The 21,498-nt window shown below is 36.5% G+C and overlaps 1 protein-coding gene across 1 annotated transcript in view; it reads right to left on the reverse strand.

The window, feature by feature from the left end:
• Window positions 1–4,633: 4,633 nt before the first annotated feature.
• The window catches only part of LOC111999544 (uncharacterized), a 21,966-nt gene continuing 5,101 nt past the window's right edge, over window positions 4,634–21,498 (reverse strand). The window contains exons 2-11 of the mRNA XM_024031675.2: window positions 13,658–13,850; window positions 13,461–13,546; window positions 12,831–12,915; window positions 11,271–11,349; window positions 10,941–11,071; window positions 10,711–10,797; window positions 10,488–10,600; window positions 7,432–7,562; window positions 5,612–5,725; window positions 4,634–5,141 (exon numbers count right to left, since the gene is read on the reverse strand). Of these exons, the coding sequence (XP_023887443.1) occupies window positions 5,613–5,725; window positions 7,432–7,562; window positions 10,488–10,600; window positions 10,711–10,797; window positions 10,941–11,071; window positions 11,271–11,349; window positions 12,831–12,915; window positions 13,461–13,546; window positions 13,658–13,850 (1,018 nt within the window). The 3' untranslated portion in view covers window positions 4,634–5,141; window position 5,612. The remainder of the gene's footprint in view (window positions 5,142–5,611; window positions 5,726–7,431; window positions 7,563–10,487; window positions 10,601–10,710; window positions 10,798–10,940; window positions 11,072–11,270; window positions 11,350–12,830; window positions 12,916–13,460; window positions 13,547–13,657; window positions 13,851–21,498) is intronic.

Below are 21,498 nucleotides of genomic sequence, written 5' to 3' on the forward strand. Positions count from 1 at the left end.
CATTATGGACTCAGTTTGGAGGCAGCAAGTGAGTGGCAGACTGATGGTTCAAGTGGAAGAAAAAATTAAGATTTGCCAAGCAAGGTTAAGTAGGTGGAGTAGGCTTGCCTTCGGCAATATCACAAGGGCTTTTGTTAGGTGTTTGGTTAATCAGAAAATCAAAGAAAAATAAAGAAAACGAGAGTGGAAAGGACTGATAATGGAGAGTGTGATTTGTTACTTCGAGGGAACTACCTCCAGAGAGAGAGAGAGAGATTAAGAGAACTCAGAAAGGGAAAGTGTTTGGTTAATTCTTTTCATATCCTTTATTATTCAATCCTGTAGCTTATATACAACACCTGTCAGCCACACTTCACCTAACTGACTCAACAGCCTCACTAACTAACCAGTTGCTTCCTAACTAACTAATTGCTTTATTAACTAATTCCCAACAATACTAGTGCTAATGCAGTACTAACGCAATACATCATACAGTACATACAGTAAGTACAGCTAGCTAGTATCTTAACAGCTTTGGCAGAGAAAAAAAAACAATTAAAATAGGCGAAGGAAAGGGAAATTCAGGGCGGCACAATGGACAGAGTGCGAAAGCTGAAGTGGGAATCAAAGGGGCTGCTGATTAAGGAAGAGAAGATGTGGAAACAAAGATCTAGGACCCTATGGCTGCATGAGGGAGATCAAAACACTAGATTTTTCCACAGCCGTGCTTTTCACAGATTTAGATGAAACCAAATTGTGGAATTGGAAAATTCAAAGGGGGTAGTGTGTTCAGATGAGGAAGAAATCTCTAGGATTCTGGTCCATTATTACCAGTCCTTGTTCACTTCGACCACACCTCAACACTTGGAGGAAGTTTTGGCAATGGTGCCAAAGGTGATTACGGACGAGATGAACACCATGCTCATGGCAGAATATGTGAGAGACAAAGTGGATGAAGCCTTAAAGTATATGGAGCCTCTGAAAGCACTTGGGCCCGACGGTTTACCTCCCTTGTTCTTTCAAAAATTTTGGCCGAGTATTAGGGAGGAAATCTCTCAAGCATTGCTGACCTGCTTGAACACAGGTTCTATCCCAGCCTCAATAAATCACACTTATATTACTTTAATTCCTAAAATTAAAAGTCCAACTAAAGTTTCGGAATTTAGACCTATTGCATTATGTAATACTATTTATAAGATTGTGTCAAAAGTTATTGCAAACAAGTTCAAAAAAGTCCTTCCCCATATCATCTCCAAATCTCAAAGTGCGTTTCAAACTGACAAGGCTATCTCAAATAATATTTTGATAGCGTTTGAGATGCTCCACCACATGAAGATTCAAAAGTCAAAAAAATCAGACTTTATGACACTGAAATTGGATATGAGCAAAGCTTACAATAGAGTGGAGTGGCGATTCTTGACGGACGTCATGAGAAAAATGGGTTTTTGTGAGACTTGGATAAAACTCATTTTTAATTGCATTAGTTCAACCTCTTTTTCAATTTTGGCAAATGGTGAACCGAAAGGAAACATAGTCCCAACACATGGAATCCGACAAGGCAACCCTCTCTCCACATTTATTCTTATTGTGTTCCAAAGGGCTGAATAGAATGTTATAAAGGGCAGCCAAGACAACCAGATTTGAGGATATTCCTTGTGCAAAAGAGGTCCCAAAGTTACTCACCTCTTTTTTGCAAATGACAGCTAGTTATTTTGTCGAGCAAGATTGATGGAGTTGGAAGTAATACAAGGCATCTTGGTGGTTTATGAACAAGCCTCAAGGCAACAAATTAACCAAGGAAAAACCACTCTTTTTCAGTAAGGCTGTTGCCAAGGAGACAAAGGAAGAGACCATTAATTTCCTAGGAGTGCCGGAAATAAGGGAGTATGAGAAATACCTTGTGTTACCTGCAGTAGTTGGAAGGAAGAAGAAAGCAAGTCTCAATTATATAAAAGAAAGGGTGTGGAACAAGCTACAAGGATGGAAAGAGATATTACTTTCCCAAGTCGGAAGATAAGTGCTCTTAAAAGTAGTAGTGCAGGCCATGCCCACCTATGCAATGAGTTGCTTCAAGCTGCCGGTGGGTTTATATCATGATATTGAAATGCTTATCTGGAAATTCTGGTGGGGGAGTGTGGAGATCGCAGGAAAATACATTGGAAAAATTGGGGGACATTATGCAAACACAAAACTGAAGGAGGGTTGGGTTTCAAAGATTTGGTCAAGTTCAATGAGGCGATGTTGGCCAAACAAGGGTGGAGGCTGCATACTGACAGGTCGTCGCTGTTCTATAGAATGTTCAGCACTAAATTTTTTCCATCAGGTTTGGTGTTCATAGCAAAAAAATCTCAAGGGTCTTATGCATGGCAGAGTATATGGAAGGCAAGGGAGGTGATTCAGAAGGGAATGCAATGGAGAGTTGGGGATGGGAATCATATTCGGCTATTTCATAAACTGGATACCAGGTTAGTTTCCAACAACAGCTATTCCTAGCAACGCAGAAGCACTCAATGAAGCTAAAGTCTCCTCCATGATTGACCCGGAATCGAGAGAATGGAATGTAGAGCTGCTGCAAAATGGTGTTGCTCCTTTTTTTATACAAAAAATTCTGTCCATTCTAATTTGCAAAATAGCCCAAGATGACATGATATCTGGCCACGCAGCAAGGATGGATCCTACAGAGTCAGAACAGGTTACCAACTCCTTTGTGAGCTAGAAAAATCCGAAGATGCGTCGAGCTCAAACCCAGCAAGAACGAAGGCGTTTGGGAATCGTATTTGGAAGTTAAACATTCCAAATAAAATGATGTTTTTTTGCTGGAGGGCCTGTTCTGAAGCCTTACCAACGCTACAGAATTTATACTGTCGCAGGGTGGTGGATTCTCCAGTTTGTAGCTCGTGGACAACATGAAGAAACTGCCATTCAGCCAGCATGGGGCCTTAACTTTCAAGCTAGTCGAAATATTGTGCAAGGTATCTCGTCTTTCTCGAATCTGGTAGGCTTGGTGGAGTTACAGCATGAAAATTTGGAGCTTTTCATGGTGGTGGCTTGGTACATTTGGCTTCTAAGGGACAAAAACAGAGCTAATGAACCATGCATCCTTGTTGGTAAGATCTATGAAGCAACACAAAGTACTCTCACTGAGTATTAGACCAAGGCAACACTGAAGCACCCCATGGCAATTCCTACTAGAGTGAAATGGAAACCACCGATGTCAGATTTTTACAAAGCTAATATGATGGAGCTTTGTTGAAGGACTTAGGTGAAACAGGATTAGGAGTTGTGATAAGGAACGAAAAAGGGGAAGTGATGGGATCTTTAGTAGAAAAAATCACTAAGCCAGATAGTGTGGAAGTCTTGGAGGCCTTGGCAACTAGGCGAGCAGTATTATTTGCTACAGAATTGGGTCTACAACGGGTTGTCATTGAAGGTGATTTTGAAATAGTATTAAAGGCAATATCTGGAGGTAGCTCAGATCGCTCTTGTATCGGGCACATCATAAAAGACTGCTAGTCCATTTCAAGTTTGTTTCAAGCCCACTCCTCTCATACTAGGCGGTAGGGCATCGTTGTGGCTCTTGCCTTAGCCAAAAGAGCAAGGAAATCTTTCCCCCTTTTAGTTTGGATGGAGTCGGTGCCACCAAACATTGCTTATTTAGTTCACATTGATGTAATCCCTTAAGTTTTTGCATTAATAAAGTTATATATTTCTTCTCCAAAAAAAAAAAAATTACTAATGTATTAAAAAGTGACCAAGTCCACCACTCACAAGTCGCAACATGAGCAAATTGTAACAAAGTTGTAATTTTAGTTGTGGTCCTAGCATTAATATTTCAATGTAAATATCATTGTCAACTGTAATTTTGACCATGTTTCGGGTATCAAATTATTATAGGTATCATTATTTGTTTTTACACTAACGGTTCAGTATTGTTTAATAATAATAATGATCATAACTACAAATTCCATTTACAATCACCTAAAGTATTTACTACTTGTTTCTCAAAAAAAAAAAAAAAAGTATTTACTACTCAAGCTAATACATTTCTATTATATACATACATACATATATATATATATATATCCCCAAAATGGCAATTATAAATAGAATCCGAAATATTTCATTTCCCTAATAAAATTGAAATGGCCTTTAATATGGTATTGACAAAATTGCTTCATTTTCCAAATAGCATGAATATAAATATAAAAGATAATAAAATAAAAAATACCTGACAAGTACGCAGATTTATGTTTTCCACAATTTTCTTGTAAATCAGTCTAGACATACTCATCAAGATAGGGGGAAATTAGTATACATTTCAGCCAGTAAACATTTCACATCCAAAAATATGGTCAAAAAATATAGAGGTTCTCAAAGCGTCTTCAATTAAAACAAAATCCTTAAAGCCAAACTCCAGTTATGTTAAAGCCCTTTTCAATTAAAATGGAATCTTAAGAGCTCAACTCCAGTCATGTTCTTACCCTTCTAAATACACAATCAAATGTAGTCTTCCATTTCTAGTGTTTTTTTTTTTTTTTTTTTTTTAATTTAGAGCTATAGCTACATTGTCAAGAGCACGCTGGAAAGAGACATGAGTCGTTCGTAACTTTTTTCAGGATGTTACAAAATAAAAATAATTGTTTGCAATTGCATAAGAGTGAAAATAAATAAATAATTAAAAATCAATAATTCTCTAGTGCTGGTACACTAAAGAAACCCAATTACAAGAAGAGTCCATTACGTCACATGGCTGATGAGGTAAGTAGCACTCAATATACAACAATTTGGATACCTTGTAACTCAACTAATTGCGAGATAAGGATTCTATCCTCACCCCTCACAGAATCCTAGGTTAGTACAGGTATATTCTTTCAGCAGGTAAGTGTAATTTTAACAACTGAAACTGTATAGACCAATATGATAAAGCCACTGATATCACTGCTCAATCTCCCAAAATGCCACATCAATATCTGAACAACCAACAATATGCTTGGGTGTCTCCTAGCAGTTTGGAAACCAAGTATTTTCCAGGAGTTCCCATGACTGATGCAAGATATATTTTTCCTTCCTGCTAATCACAATCTGTCTATAAAGAACCAACATGCCGCTACACATATTGCCAACAAAATTGCTTGGATATAAACAAACTCAAAGATTGACAACTGCACAAAAATTTGAGTGGTCAGAGATGAGAAATTCATGAACTCCCCTCTCTCCTCCTCCCCCCCCCCCCCCCCCCCCACAAAAAAAAGCAGACTATAGCAGTTTACTTATTGAAATTTTCTCCTATTACATATGCTGCCTTAAGTTCCTCATATATCAAAATCAATTAACATTGACCGTTAAATTTTTGTTTGGAGCGTGATTCCTGGTTCTATTTGAATCTCTCTAATTATCCATTTCAAACCCTTTCTTTAAACATATCTTTATTATTACTTGTGAAAAACCAATTTTCTGCTAAAACCAACTGCTTCCCTCATCATTATTTTCTTGGATACTTCAATCCAAATGGACATTGTTGATAGGCCTTAGCCCCCCAACTTACAAGAGTATCCTAGTTACAGACAAACATAACAATAACAATCAATATTACATAAACAATAAAATGTCTGCAAACAAATAAGAAACATACTTCAAGTTGGAAGAGAAGACATCTGAATTTGGTCGTCTAACACCCCATTTGATAAATCAGAACTTTGTAAAGAATCTTTCCTTGTACGTTCCAAAGAAGTTGCTTCATATATCCCTACAAATTCAGTCACATTTACACATAACGTATGAAAAATTAACTATAAAAAAGAAGCAGAAATAAAGATTTGCTCACTAAAGCACTGTGTCACACAAGTTTCTAAATCATTTACAAATTCATGCCAGATGCTGAGACCATAACAGGTGTTTTCTCAATCCATTTACGCTTCACTCTAATTTCCCTTTCTAGTTACATAGTTAACATACTTTTCTTCCCCTATATCAGTAAGAACAAAACTATACAGCAAAGGAAATACAAAGAAGGAAGGGAAAGACCCCTTCCTCAGAGGTTCCAATACAACAGATAAAAGGGAGGGAGAAGCCAACAAGAAGCTTCAAGTATGCAATGACAAAGCAGCAGTTCCTGTAAGTAACTAATAATCTTTATGCTGGTAGTTACGCATAATAAGGACCCTCTTCTTCTACCATGTGAGTTTCAAAAGGAAATTGAGGCCAGCAATGTGATAAATCTTACTTCAAAGATATCTATTCCATCTTTGGGAAACAGTAGTTTAAGTTGCACGTTGAGTCCATATGCATGATGCTTCAATCCTCTATAGATGAATTATACATTAAAGCTTTGCATTCCCATTTTATTAATTATTCAAAATTATCCATTCTATGATGCATAAGGTTAAATCCATAAGAAAGATATACTATATTATCCAGCTTCAACTTATGTGGAGTTCAGTGACCTTGAGGAAATCAATAAAATTCATGTTTTCAGTCTTTCAGTCCCATGATAGACTATTGCTAGTTTATCCGATAAAGCATGTCATACAATAAAATAGAAATAATTCTTTTCAATTAAGAGATAAAGCCAAAGTTAGAAAGAGTGAAGATAAAAACTGACTAGCAAGTGTAAAGTATCCCTTAATTCTAAAAAAAAAAAAAAAAAAAAAAAAAAAAAAAAAAAAAAAAAAAAAAAAGGTCGTATGAACAGTTATGATTTTCTTAATTGGTTGAAAATAAATTGCATGAAAACTTGAGGCTATTACAAGCATGAAGCATGGTGCTTCAAGATTTCAACCTTCTCCAGATCAATACGTGTCCAAACAGTTATGGTATATATATTTTTTCTTAGTGATATCAAATATTTACATAATATTTGTTTTATATTTTAATGTGAAAATAACATCTGTTACTAAACAAGAGTATTATTGCTTCATTTATTGCAGAAAATTGTATATCTTTGGTGGAGTTTTTTTATCAATGAAAGCTGAAGATGCAAGTGATATCGAATATTTACATAATATTTATTTTTACATTTTAATGTGAAAATAACAAATGTTGCTAAAAAAGATGTATTTTTGCTTCATCTATTGCAGAAAATTGTATATCTTTGGTGGAGTATTTTATCAATGAAAGCTGAAGATGAAAATGAATATATAATACTACTACCAATACACCTAATGGGTCATGAACTCCACCTTGCTATTACAAGGGGAGGAAACGCCATTTGAGGTAAACCAGTATACCACACACCCCTGGAACTGAACCTTTATGGTCCAACCTTTATATGACTCCTAGCCAGTAGAGCACAGACTACAAAGGTTACTTATTTCAACACATTCTAATATGAAAGAAGATTAAACCACCAATCAGACACCAAAATAAAAATAAAAGACTTTAAAAATAAGACACCTTTCTGCACCTATGAATTGTTCACCCTAGTAATTTAAACAAAATAATTTCTATACATACCAAAGCCTAAAATTAAGCAGCAAATCAGGAAGCCTGTTAAAGAAAAGTCCATTTTGTAGACAATCTCCATGATGATGATGCATCCTCCAGCTGCCATCAAATGCCTCGGCGAAGAAAAAACCATGTGTAATCTACAAATATATGAGAGTTACAACAATCAATTATGAGCCCCTTAAGTATATACTAAAACCATAAAGATCTTTAAAGAATGATAACATTTGCTCTAGAACTTGTAAAGAAGCACCATGCAGAAATAAAGAACGCATCACATTAGACTTTAAAGTGTGAGAGTTTTGTGTGTGGGTGCAAGAGTGCATGTTTGTGTGTAGCTCCACACAATACACACACACATGTAGTGGAGTCATAATTAAAAAGGTTGTGCTCAGTGCACAAGGCACCAGCTTCAGGCAGGGTTTGGAGAAGTGGTCAATAGGCAGCTTTAACCCCAACTTTGGAGAGTCTAATTTCTAGACTTGAACCAACCACGTATTGTTTGGACAGAGGGCACTTGTCATTGCACCAAGGTCTGATCTCTAATGTGAAATCATTATTGATTCTCTTAAACTCATGCCATCATGTTGATTCTAGTCAACCCAAGGTATCGATTCCTAGGTTTTGCTTTCTTGCTATTCCAAACAAATATAGTTCCTGATTCCTAATTTTATTTGTCTGTTCTTCAATTTTGGTCTTGCACCAGTTTTGGTTTTGTCCTATGTCATCAAATCTTTAGCTAAACCATAAGTTGCTTTTGTCATTCATATCACCTATCAAATCCCAATTAGTAGGGTTAGCAGAAACCTAATTGTCGTTCGTATCATTCAGGTTAGACCCTGTCACTATAGGTGAAGAATAAATTAGAAAATGGATTTTAAGCAGCTCTGAAAAATAAACCAATCAATTTCAACTCACTGTCTGCTAAGTATAATGTCAATGGAAAAGGCACAAAAATGAGATTTTAGAAATTCATATCTTCTTCTTTTTTGGTAAGTAATTGTAAAATCCAGTGCATTACAAGCATTATATACTACTAAATGTAAGTCCACAGTGTGTGTGTGTGTGTACAAGAGAGAGCGTGTGTGTATAAGAAGCAGGTTGTAAGCAAATTAAATAAAATAACAACAAAGCCTAGTCCCAAAACCTTGGGATCAGCAGGTGTTTTTCTGTCACTCTCTCATATCCGAAATAATAATTGCTGTCGCCTCTTTAATTAACATGTCCTCGTTTACTACTTCTACTAGTGTTATTTTAGATCTTCCTCTACATCTTTTCATTACCTCAGCTTGAATCAATCATTCTTTCTTACTAGTACATTAGTTGCTCTCCTTTGCATATTACCAAACCATCTCGAATGACTCTCCCTCATCTTTTCATCGATAAGTCACCCCCCATCTTTGAATGAATATTGCATGTTCCATCTTTTCTTATATTTCCATCTTTAACAACTCTCCCTTATCTTTTCATCAATAAGTCACCCCATCTTTGAACGAATATCACATGTCCCACTTTTCATTCCCCCAACTTGAAATAAATCACTCTTTCTTACTAGTACATTAGTCACTCTCCTTTCCTTTGCATATTGCCAAACCATCTCAAATGACTCCCTCGTCTTTTCATCAATAAGTCACTCCATCTTTGAAAGAATATCACATGTCCCATCTTTTCTTATATTTCCACTTATCCAAACGAATAAAGTAAAAGGCTAAGTTACAAATAACACCCTTTAATTTTGACCTGTTTTCANTAATAAATCACTCTTTCTTACTAGTACATTAGTCACTCTCCTTTCCTTTGCATATTGCCAAACCATCTCAAATGACTCCCTCGTCTTTTCATCAATAAGTCACTCCATCTTTGAAAGAATATCACATGTCCCATCTTTTCTTATATTTCCACTTATCCAAACGAATAAAGTAAAAGGCTAAGTTACAAATTACACCCTTTAATTTTGACCTGTTTTCAATTTAATCCTCTAAGTTTCATTTTTTTTCATTTTAAATCCTTTAACTTCAATTTGTTTCCAATGTAGTCCTTCCGCCAATCTGCATTTTTAAGTCTACCAAAATGACGTTTTTGGAAAGTGAAAATTATTAAAACTGACAACAAGATTGGAGAACTAGATGGAAGCACTAAATGAAAACAAAATAATGTTAGAGGACTGAAATGATACAATAATTAAAAACCAAACAAAAACTTAAAGGATTGAATTGAAAACAGGTCAAATTTAGGGGATGTAATTTGTAATTTATCCTAAATAAAACAACTGAAGTTTAAATAGAACAGTGGTGTTCATACACAAACTTATAATCATAGTTTATAAGTAACAATAATAACTGAGCCTTAGTCCCAAAATTTTGGGTCCACCATGGATCCCCAACAGACTAAGCACAATAACAATAAAGGTGATTGAAACCGGGGGGGGGGGGGGGGGGCGGGGGGGCGTTGTTTGGGGAGGAATGGTCTTGTCAATAAATACAGAGATCTTTCCAAGGTAGAAAAAGGTTAGAAAAAAAAAAAGGTATTAAGCATACTGCGCTTCATGTATGGCTGATAGGAATCCATATTGTACCAAGTACAATGTAATGACCAATTCTGATAATTCTCTACTACTAAATTAGAAATGGGAAACCCTATAAAATTTACAACATCAAAACAAATAGAATGAAATTAAAATGATTGAACTTTACAATGAGTAGCCTATTAAAGGGTGGGATGTCAAATCTCTTAATCTAAAAAGCTTGAAGGGCTACATTGACAAGCATACAAATATGCATATTTCTTTCCATGCAACTCAACTCAAACCAACACAAGTAAGCCTTAATTTCAACAAATTGGGGCTGGCTAAATGGATCCTTTTACACCACTTGGCACCATCTAGGGCCATGTCCCCATTTACCTCTAACAACCAAGTCTTTCCTCAAAACTTGTTTTGCCTCCTTTTGCCCTATTTGCTCCTTCAATATTAATCAAATCACTCTTTCACACCCGTGTGTTTGCATAATTATAAACACAAATTGTAATAGACAGAGCAGCATTAAGGAGATTATAATGTGAGGTACCTTTCTTCTGCTATACTGTCGACATAGAATATCAAGATAATTCCAAAGAAACTAGTGCTCAAAAAAGCCCAGGTAGAGAATGGCAGCTCCACACTGCTACCAGAAGGTGATCCCTAAATGTACCCAAAAAAATAAATAAATAAATAAGCAGAGGGTGAAGGAGATTAGGAAAAAAACTACAAAGAAAAAAGAAAAAGAGATAACGAAGTAATATAAGACTTACTACGATTGTGCTCCACATGGCCGCAGGAAATAGAAAACACGTTGCAGAAGCAATAGTTATGGCATGAAGCCGCCTTTTAAGTTGATTCTGAAAGCAGAAAATGGTTAAAATCAATACTTTAATGAATATTAAGTAGCTTAGATCAATTACAAAAGGGAAAAAATTGTACTCGAAATAAATGGGTCTAGAGGGAATGCAAAAGACAACTGCATTTAGCTCAATATCAACACCTTGAGAGAAACACGGCGTGCAATCACTCTTCTCAAAGCCGATAAGATTCCAGCAAAAATGGGAACTGCCATTTCTTTCATACCCAACACTTGCTCTGTCTGAACCTCAGCATCAGGGCTATCTTTCCATGGTAATTCCAGGTTAAGTTCACAATAACAACAATGCTTATCATTCACAATAAACAAACAAACAAACAAACAAAAAACGCATCGAAAGAAATGATTAAAGGGTCAAAGAAAGTGTTCAAGCAGATACTGAAACACATGAAAGAAGACACTAGCTTGATACAATTCAAGTTTGAGAATAAAAAATTATGTAAAAGAGGATATAGAATGGAGAAAATGTTGCCATGGCCCACCCCTGAGCTAGTAAGTAGAAAGATGCCAACATTGCAATAAGCCCACCTACCTGGTAAAAGATGAGGAAAAATCCATCTGAGTATTTAAAGAAAAAACATCTATTTTCTTCCAATCTATATTTAAATAAATGATATCTATTATCTCCCATTATTATCATTGATAAGAAATCACTGGCAAAGTCATCTCATATGTTGCTTCATTAGGTAAATATTTTACTTAAAGCTAGAGCTTGATTGCAAAAGAATGTCCAATACTCCTACCAGTCCATGTTGTCTACTCTTAATTACTCAACCGACACAATACTACCCGGGAAATTTGGCATTTAACAATATTTTAGTAACTATATAGTTAGGAGTAATGTTCAGGACACAGAAAAGTGCACAACTTTGTGCCACAACTTGCCACGTGGCGAGTTGTGATTGGTGTTAAGTGTAATAGTAGACCATGTGAGGACACACCTGCACCAATTACAACTCATCACGTGGCGATTTGCGGCACAAAGTTGTGCACTTTTCTGTGTCTTAAGCATTACTCTATAGTTAGTTGTCAAGTTTGCAAAACTATTTTGCAAACTAGCATCTCGAGTGTTAGAAACTCGAGTTCAGTCTTGTGCTAGGTTCGTGGGTCTCTTCTTCTCCTTCGTGGGGTCCCTCTTCTTTCTTTATTCTTATTTTCTTTCTTTCTTCCTTCTTCCTTCTTCCTTCTTCTCTGTGAGTCTTCTTTCTTTCTTCTTCTTCTTCTTCTTCTTCTTCTCCATGGGTCTCCTTTCTTTCTTCTTTATGGGTCTCCTTCCCTTCTTCTCCGTGGGTCTCCTTTCTTCAGATCTTCTTCTCTTCTTTCTTCTTCTTCTCCGTCTTTCTTCTTCTTCTCTGAGATCCTTAAAAATCGTCTAAGATTTGTAAAAATCGAGTGTGTTAGACTCGATTTCCCACGGCAAACTTGAGTTTATTAGACTCGAGATGTTAGTTTCCTAAATAGTTTCGGAAACGTGCTAACTAACGAAATTATTAGCAAAATGGTGTTAAATTGCAAAAAAATCCCAATACTACCTTTGCCACATAACATTGGTCTTGTTTAGAAAATCCAACTTTATAAAGGAGCATCATTTAATGCGTGTCTTTTTGTTAAAATGGTACAAGTTTCCAAAATTACCCTCCTTAATTTAAACTCCAGAAAAAAGAATGGTATTAAATTTTAAATAAAATAAAAGGGTAAGCTAGGAAATTAATTTTTTGACTTCTGATAGAGGACTACATTTTGGAACATTCCAAAATGGAATAGAGGACCAACAATTTGGGCCAGACAATGCATATGGCTATCTCCATGTTAAGCATTGGATAAAAGATCTTGAAGCAGATATGACTAGTAGATCTTAAAGAGACCGATATCAATTTGATCTGAGTCACAGAAGAAACATGTCAGGCATGAAGCCAAAACCTATGTACTCTAAGATAAAAGCTTTTAAGAGATATGAAGAACATTGCTCACTAAACTAAAACCATGATAATTAAACATATTAGAGAAAGCTACCTTCTTCCAAAGATGGCCTCTCCGCCCATATAACACTGCAGACAATACCCCAAGAACAGCACCAGAATACTCTGCCAATATAGCTCTAGCACATATACAGCAAAATCAATGGTAACTACTAATAATAGAGACTACAATCAAGAAAGAACACACATTTAGAACAATCAAAGAAAATGAAAGAACCAAAAAACAGTAGTTCAGGGAAAGTGATGTAAGTAGAGAAAAACATCAAATGCCTACAGCCACAAAAACAGATTTGAGGGACCTCAAGTGCATTTGGATACGCTTTGTTGATTACTTATTTGATGATAGTATTTTGGAAAAGGAGGGAAGAAAGTTTTTTTTTGGTGTGGGCCCACACAAATAAGCTCAAAAAACCCAAAAAGATGGCTTTTTGGGCTTGCCAAAAGCATTGCTTATCCAAAGGGAAGGAGCAACATAGACACCATATATTTTTTATTTCAACTCAATTTTATTACAATGCTTTCTCTTATGTTCTCCAACAAATGGCAAAAACTGACCCTTCACATGGGGGGGGGGTAAGGAAGGAGAATTGAACAAGTTCTTAATAAGTAGGCACTCAAAACACTCAAGAGAGTTGAAGTCTTCCTCAAGCATTAAAAGCCCTACCTGACTGGTCCACATGATTTGAGGCCTTTTCCCCACATAATGAAGTATAAAGCAGTTATGCCACCATTTATTATAGAAGGCACTACCTGAAAAGAAAATGGAACTTCATAAGGAATATATAAAACCAATCATATCAGTAAATTTCTTTGATGCCTTTTGTATGTAGTTCACAGTGATGTGGATGTTCTTTACTCAACCTGCTGATTTGAGAGTGGCCTGCCCTTCCAAGGTTTTTGCAATAGTAGAAAAAGGATTGATGCAGGGACCAGACAACAAAAGAGAAAAAGTATGACTGGTGCTCCCGTCTGATTCAAATAGCGGTACATTGAGTAAACTGACCATATTCTCATGAAATTGCCAAAAATATGGATTATCTGCAAAGGGGTGTGCCTGCATGGACACAAGATCATTGGTATACCAGTTTTGGCTATCAAAAAAAGCCAGGAGAGAACACACAAAAATACCATTAAAGTTTTTTCTTATAAGAAACGTGTAAGCTTGTGATTTAATGTGACAGTAGTTTTCTAAATGATGAAGCTCACTGTTAAACCAACTCCCATCACATTTTCCCACACAATGGTAATTGGTAAAGGATATTCATGAACACCATATTGAACAAAAGACTGGATTACATGGGGGGCTTAATAAGGAATAACCTATTTATAAAGTCCAAGTCCTTTAGCATGTCAATTACACCCAACAATTTCAAATAAACCTGTAAACGCATTACCTGGCAGGCCAACCCAAAAACCAGCAACTAAACATCATTATTGCCATAACCTAAGCTTAAATACAAATTAGCATATGCCTAAACCTCAAACACCAAACTAATGTGGAGATCTCATCACCAATAAGGCTGCTTATTGCCAACCCAACAGAAAGTCAGGAACTAGATCCAATCTCCACTCAACCAAGCCCAACATGATAGTTTCAGTAAGCATTGCTTATCTATTTTACTAAAACTGATTTGGAGGAATGTCACAACCTAGGAAGCACGGGTGCGTTTTGAGACTCGGGTGCGGGTGCGGGTGCGGGTGCGGGTGCGGGTGCGGTTTTTGAAAAAGGTGGGTGCGGGTGCGGCGGGACTTGGCGATTAAAAAATTATTAAAATTATTTTTATTTATATTTTTAATATATTACTAAGTATACTTTTTCACATTATATATACATATACTAAATTTAAGAACAATAATAAATAATAACTCAAATATAATATACATAAATTAAATAAAACCCACAAAATTAATATTTTTATCTTTATTCTCTATTCACCTGCCACTCAGTGCCAACAAGTCAACAACACGTTAAGTTAGGTCTCCTCAGAATATCAATTTTACCTTTTTTATATTTTTTATTTTATTTCCCAAGGCTTCCATTTTCCAAAGCCTAATCTACACCACACGTCCACACCTTTTAAAAAACATCTCTTTGTCTTCTTCGTTCTTCTTCCTTTCTACATTTTTTTTCTTCTCCTCAGCTTCGTTTCTTCCTTTCTACATTTTTTTTTCTTCTTTCGTCTTCCTCTGCTTCGTTTCTTCCGTCACTCCCCTTCCCAGTTCATACATTTTTTTCTTTTTATTTTTGTTCTTGCTGGGCTCGCGAAAAAAAAAAGAGGAAGAAGACGATCTGATTCGGCGCGAATCGGTCTGGTTCGGCACGAATCGGCGCTCGTCGAAGCCGAGTCGGCGCGAGTCCGGCGCTCCACGTGGCAGGACACGGCCCGACGCGGCACGGACGCGCGGTCTGCGGCGTCCCTCCCTCGTCGCCGCGTCCCGCCGAGTCCGACGCGGATCCACGTGGCAGGACACGGCCCGACGCGGCACGGACGCGCGGTCTGCGGCGTCCCTCCCTCGTCGCCGCGTCCCGCCGAGTCCGACGCGGGTGCGGCTCCTCCGGAGCCGCGTCGGTGCTTTCTAGGTCACAACCCAAGGAAAGCACTAACCCAAGGGCTGGGATACTTTTGCATCGTATATCCGCTTTCTAGACACTATACTTTTGTGTCGTTAATATTACGGCTGGTTTCATGCATTTCCTTTTCTATTCTTGTTTTGCTTTTTCTGTTTTTCTTTGTTTTGTATACCTCCTGCATACACTTTTTGATTTTTAATAAATTTCAATTACCTATATAAAAAAATTTTTAAAAAAATCTATTAATAGTAGTTAGCATCAGAAGATTCACGATATCTATCATTTAAACATATCAAACTGAAGGAAAAAAGTGTCGTATTGTACGTGCATATCAAGCATGCTCATGAAACGAAAAAAACAAATATGCATATCAAATCAAACATATTGTGCAATACATAAACAAGTGTATTTATACTGGGCTTTAGCTAATATTTGTGATTTGACCAAAGTCCAACAAGTTGTTGGACTTACTGTATTACAAGTTTCTTGGGCCACTTGGTTGAGCTCTATAAAATAACCATATTAATTACCTCTCTCTCCATACAAAATTTGGAATACACATGCTTTTCAATTTCAAGTTCAATCCTCTTTCTCTCGCGGTCTCTCTAACCCTCAAAGTCCCCATTTTGTCTTCTCTCCTCTCTTGTTTCACTTTTCTTCTCTTTTCTCCTTCTCTCGCCCTTTTGTCTCCTCTCATCCTTTTTTATTCCTTATAATCCATGGAGATCACAAGAGTAACCATAACATAAGAGGCACTCTTGGTCCTAGGTAGTAGGTTCTCTTCAATGTCCGGTTTAGATCTTTAGATTAGATGTACTCTTATCAGTATTTTTTATTTTTCATTTTGCAAATTAAGAAACTCTATATTGGACTACTTTGTATTAATGGATAATGGGCATGCATTATCCATTTTAAGGAAATAGATTTAGGCCAAGTGTACTCACAAATTAATCTAATTATTTATTTTTGTTATATTAGTTTAATATAACTTGCTCCTAGGCATGAGCATAAATTGCTTGGACCGTCAAGGGTGGATGCCCTTGAATTACCCACAAGTTTTACCAGCTAGAGGCAAATCAATGGGCCCTTCTTTAAGAAGGTTGCTATGTTATTAAAAAATATATAACTAATTGACTTATAAATAATTAGTCCCATATAACAAACGTGTATTTATACATAATAATTATCCCATGTCTAATATATATATATATATATATATATATATTATATAGGTAATTGGAAGTTTCATTGAATAAAAGTACATCTTGTTCACAATGGTGAACAAACTGTACTTGAAACAATCACAAAAAAAAAAAAAAAAAAAAAAAAAAAAATCAAAGAGAAAAAAGAAGAGAAGCAACAGTCCTTGGCACCACCCACTGAATTCCAAACATCAGATCTATATATATATATATATATAAATGTTAGTTTATTATAAGTGTTTATTAAATTGGTCATTGGTTGATAATGTCCCGTCCCATGTTTATAATAAATATACCTTCTATAGTTTTATTTTGCATATCCAAAATTTTCTACAAACTGTAGTATAACTTACAATATATACCCAAAAAAAAAAAAAAAAAGAGGAAAAATTGACTCACAATACACATTTTAACAACTATGGATCTACCTAATAAACACCCAATGCAAAACTCATCACACACCCACATAACACACACTCATATGCTCAAATCCACACAAGATTGGCTATCACAATACCCCCGCTTAAATTCTTAACATCCTTATCAGGACCCATATTATGTTGTAGTGTCTCAAGTCAAATGACATTTCTAGGTTGGCTATGATACCATCTGCGATGATCCAAGGAAAGCATTAGTTACATCTAAGTTTTACCGAAAGGACTAGTCAAGTTACAATTAGGGCTTAGCCAAAATCTACTTAGTAAACAACTAATGTAAGACTCAGCACACACCGACACAACAAACTCATCCATTCCAATCAAATCCATAAAATTTGGGGTATCACAAGGAAACTTCTCTAATCCATTACATAATGATTTAGATGGTCACCCATGTATATATTGTTAGGAACTCAAGCGAAGTTGAAAAAGGAGGAAAAACCCTAGTTTGGGTGCACCGGGCAATTCCACCTTAAATTATAGTGCCAATCAGCTCCTTGCTCCTTTGGCTTCAAACTTGGCATGACACTTCTCCTAACTACCATACACATGGGATAACCTTGAGTGGCCAATCATGAGCTCAATAAAACGTGTAACTCAAGCTAGGAGTGATTCTTGAAGTTAGTTCAAAAGTTAGTTACAAGAAGATTACATTAGGGTTAGTGTACATGCAACACATTAATCACTTGTGAATATTCTTAAGGGCACATGCCTAATTAGTGAGCCATGTCTCGCCAATTAGAATAAGGCTTGAGTAATATAAATATATGAATTAATCCTTGATTGCTAAGAATCCTTTTGTGGCTTAGTTTCTTGTTATTTTTCTCTAGTCTTTCTCTTTTGAGGTAGAGACTCCCTAGAAGTAGTCTCATTCTTGTGGGTGGTGACTCTCTCAATGTAGTCACAAATCATTCAACCCATCAACATTTGAATGCAATCCATCCATGAATTCCATACTAACCAAAACCCTATAAGTGATTTTCACTTATACCTAATCTCATTTGGTCATTCCACTTCAAGACTCACATCAAACACCAAAACCATCCCAATTCTAAGCAATAAGTGAAACCCAAGGGCTCTTAAACCCTAAACTCTAGCATTCAATTCCAAATCTCAAGAATCCACTTGAATCAACTCAAGGAACCCAAATCCAAATTGAGTTCCTAACATATTTTAACGACATGAACCAATGGGTCATATAAACGATTCACATTACTATACATATGTCATGATTTCTATAGACAAGTTTTTTTATAGAAAAAAATTTCATGACTAAAAGCAAGAGTGGCGATCTTCACCACATAGTGGGTTGAAGGATTCCTTCTAAGTTTGTCAGTTAATTATCTAAGCAATTATTTTATCTTTACAAATATTAAAACACTTGAGAAGTGAATTCAAAGTTCAAAACTTGCATAACATATAGTTTTGGCTAAAATAGCTAAAATATACTTTTTGTCGCTAAAACTTGGTCCAAGTTTGATTCTCATCCCATGAATCTAAATAGTTGTAATTTTATAGTAAATTTGTCCTTTCACCCATATGTTGTTGAAGAAATTGCATACATTGCAAAGTTGATGCCACCTACCCCTAGAATAAACTTAAAGTAATATTAGTGAGGACAGGCCTTGATGCGATGGTTGTAAGTGCCTTCCACCAAAAAGCGACAGGCAAAGGTTTGAGTCTAGAATCAACCTCTCCACCCAAAAAAAGAAGAGTAAAACTGCCTATCAATCACCTCTCCCAACTCCGCAAAAGTGAGAGCTTTGTGGATCAGGTTACTTAGTTCTTACAAACTAATGTGTCAACTTTTAAGAACAAATAATATAATAAAATCTATACATTATATTTTATATGTGACCCTAATCACATTGACTATTGACTGATATGTCGATTTGTAAACCTTTTGTACTGAAATTGGTAATCCTTTTAGCATTTTCCATAGATTTAAGATTTCCCTAGGAACAAAAAATCGAACTTGCATCAAATTAAGTGAAATGCTCAAAACTCCACATCTCTACAAAGCACACAAACAACAACAATAAATCACCTCCACTGTAACTGACGATTCACAAAATGTATTAGCCCAAACAAAAAAAAAAAAAAACACGATGTGATAGTGAGGGAAGCCAGGGCCTATATGAAAGAATTCCAGCCAGCATTACAGACTCATGAACCCCCCCTGTACCAGCAACGGCATTGTGGAGGCCTCCAAAACCTGGCTGGTACAAAGTGAACACGGATGGAGCGATTTTTGATGAGATGCGGTGCTGTGGTATTGGAGTAGTGATAAGAAATGAGAGGGGTGAGATCATGGGTGCTATGAGTAAAAAGTTTGAGTTGCCTCTGGGAGTTTTGGAAGTTGAGACTAAGGCTGTCGAGGAAGGTGTGGTGTTTGCTGGGGATCTTGGCCTAAAGGATATTATTATTGAAAGCGATGCACAGCTGGTGGTTCAATCGCTAGGGAAGCAGAGCATTCCTCCTAGCTCTATCAGTTTGGTTGTGGATGGAATTAGGAAGGAGCTAAAGTCTTTCAATGCATGGGAGATGTCTCATGTCCGAAGGGGTGGCAACAAAGCTGCTCACATTTTGGCTAGGCATGCCAAATTCTTGAATGGTTGTAATATTTGGGTTGAAGATACTCCACCCAATATTGTTGATCAGATTCATACTGATGTTATCCAGTGTAACCTTATTCAAAGTTAATGAAAGTATTGATCGGATGTTTATCAAAAAAAAAAAAAAAAAAAACATTGGCTCTCGTCACTGAGCTAGCCTACAAGGGTCTTAAGTCCTGACTCTTATTACAAAGAAAATACTAATTTGACGTGCAAAGTAATCATTCCTCTAATGAACAAATAAAAAACTTTTTAAAGTTATTTAGGATGGGGCCAACTTAATAAAGGTTCCAATAGTTTGAAAATCTTTTGCATCATGAGGGCATCTACAACTGTGAAGTAAAAAATATAACTGTTTGGTACTTACAAAAGTTAATTTATTTATTTTATTTCTTCACACCCAACAATAGTAGAGTTATATTTTTAGCTATTTGATTAAAATAATACAAATAACTCATTAAAATAATAATAAAAATATCCACACAAAAAAAAAAAAAAAAAAAAAAAAAAACAGCAGCACAACACAAACATCCACCACCACCACCAATCCACAGTAGGAAAGAAAAAACCACCAACCAAAGTCTTATCTTTTTCCTTAACTCAAACTAAACAAAATCACCAATTACAAACAAAATCAAAAATCACCAATCACAAAAAAATAAAATAAAAAATCAACACAATACACATCAGCAAAACAGATTGGTGATGGGGCTTGGGGAGATCAACGATGGGGCTTGGGGTGGGTCAGCAAGCTGGATCGGCGGAATAGATTAGCGATGGGCTTGGGGTGGGTTGGCAAGCTGGATTGACAGAACAGATCGACGATAAAGGAGCTGGCCGACAAGCTAAAGAGAAGAAAAAAAATTTGAGGAGGAAGAAAGAAGAAAGAAGAGAAGCCGGAGAGAGAGAGAGGAGGAAATGTTTGTTTAATGAGAGAAAAAGAGAAGTGTAATAAATTTTTTTTTTTTTTTAACTTCAAGCTATAGCCAAAAATAGCTGCGTACTATAGCTCTGAAGCTAAATTTTTTAGCTATACCTTCACTATTGTAGAGCTATTTTTGTATTTTGGTGAAGCTAAAATAGTTATTTAGTTTCACCAATGTGAGTGCTCTAAGAGCACTCACAGCAGTGGTGGCAAAATTTTAGCTATTTAGCTACACAAAAAGTCACTTTATCTATTTTAGCTACACACATGCTACAGCAGTGGATCTATTTTAGCTTTTAACACAATAAAATAATACACACATCACAATAAAATAATATAATCACTACAATAAAATAATATATCCTACTACCCAAAAATAACAACCAAAGCACCAACCACAACCACTCTACCTTCAACCATAGCCACAGCCACCGCCACAGCCACAGCCGCCGCCACCACCACCACCACCACCACCAGTCCACAGCAGAGAAAAAAAAAAAAAACCCACAGCACCACAAAGCACGCTACAACCACCGCCAACACAGCACCACAAAACAAACCCACTCTACCATCAGCCACACCCACAACAACCACCACCACCACCACCACCACCACAGCCTGTAACAAAGAAAAAAAAATCAACCAAGCCAACACCCACCCGACCCACCAGGCAACACCCACACCACGGCAATCAAATTCACGCAATGCAAAAAAAAAAAAAAAAAAAAAAAAAAAAAAAACCAAAGCTTGGATCGACGGAAAACCAAAGCATTGGGCGGAGGAAGAAAGCGGCGGCTTCAATGATGAAACCCAGAGCTTGGATCGACGAATGAAACCCAGAGCTTGGGTCTGATCGGCGGCTTCAATGATGAAATCCAAAGCTTGGGTCTGATCGGCGAGATGGGTGTTTTGGCGGAATGGGTGGGGAGATCGGCGAGATGGGTCGGCGCC

This window comes from Quercus suber, unplaced genomic scaffold, assembly GCF_002906115.3.
Source record: "Quercus suber isolate HL8 unplaced genomic scaffold, Cork oak 2.0 scaffold_1047, whole genome shotgun sequence".
NCBI lineage: Eukaryota > Viridiplantae > Streptophyta > Magnoliopsida > Fagales > Fagaceae > Quercus > Quercus suber.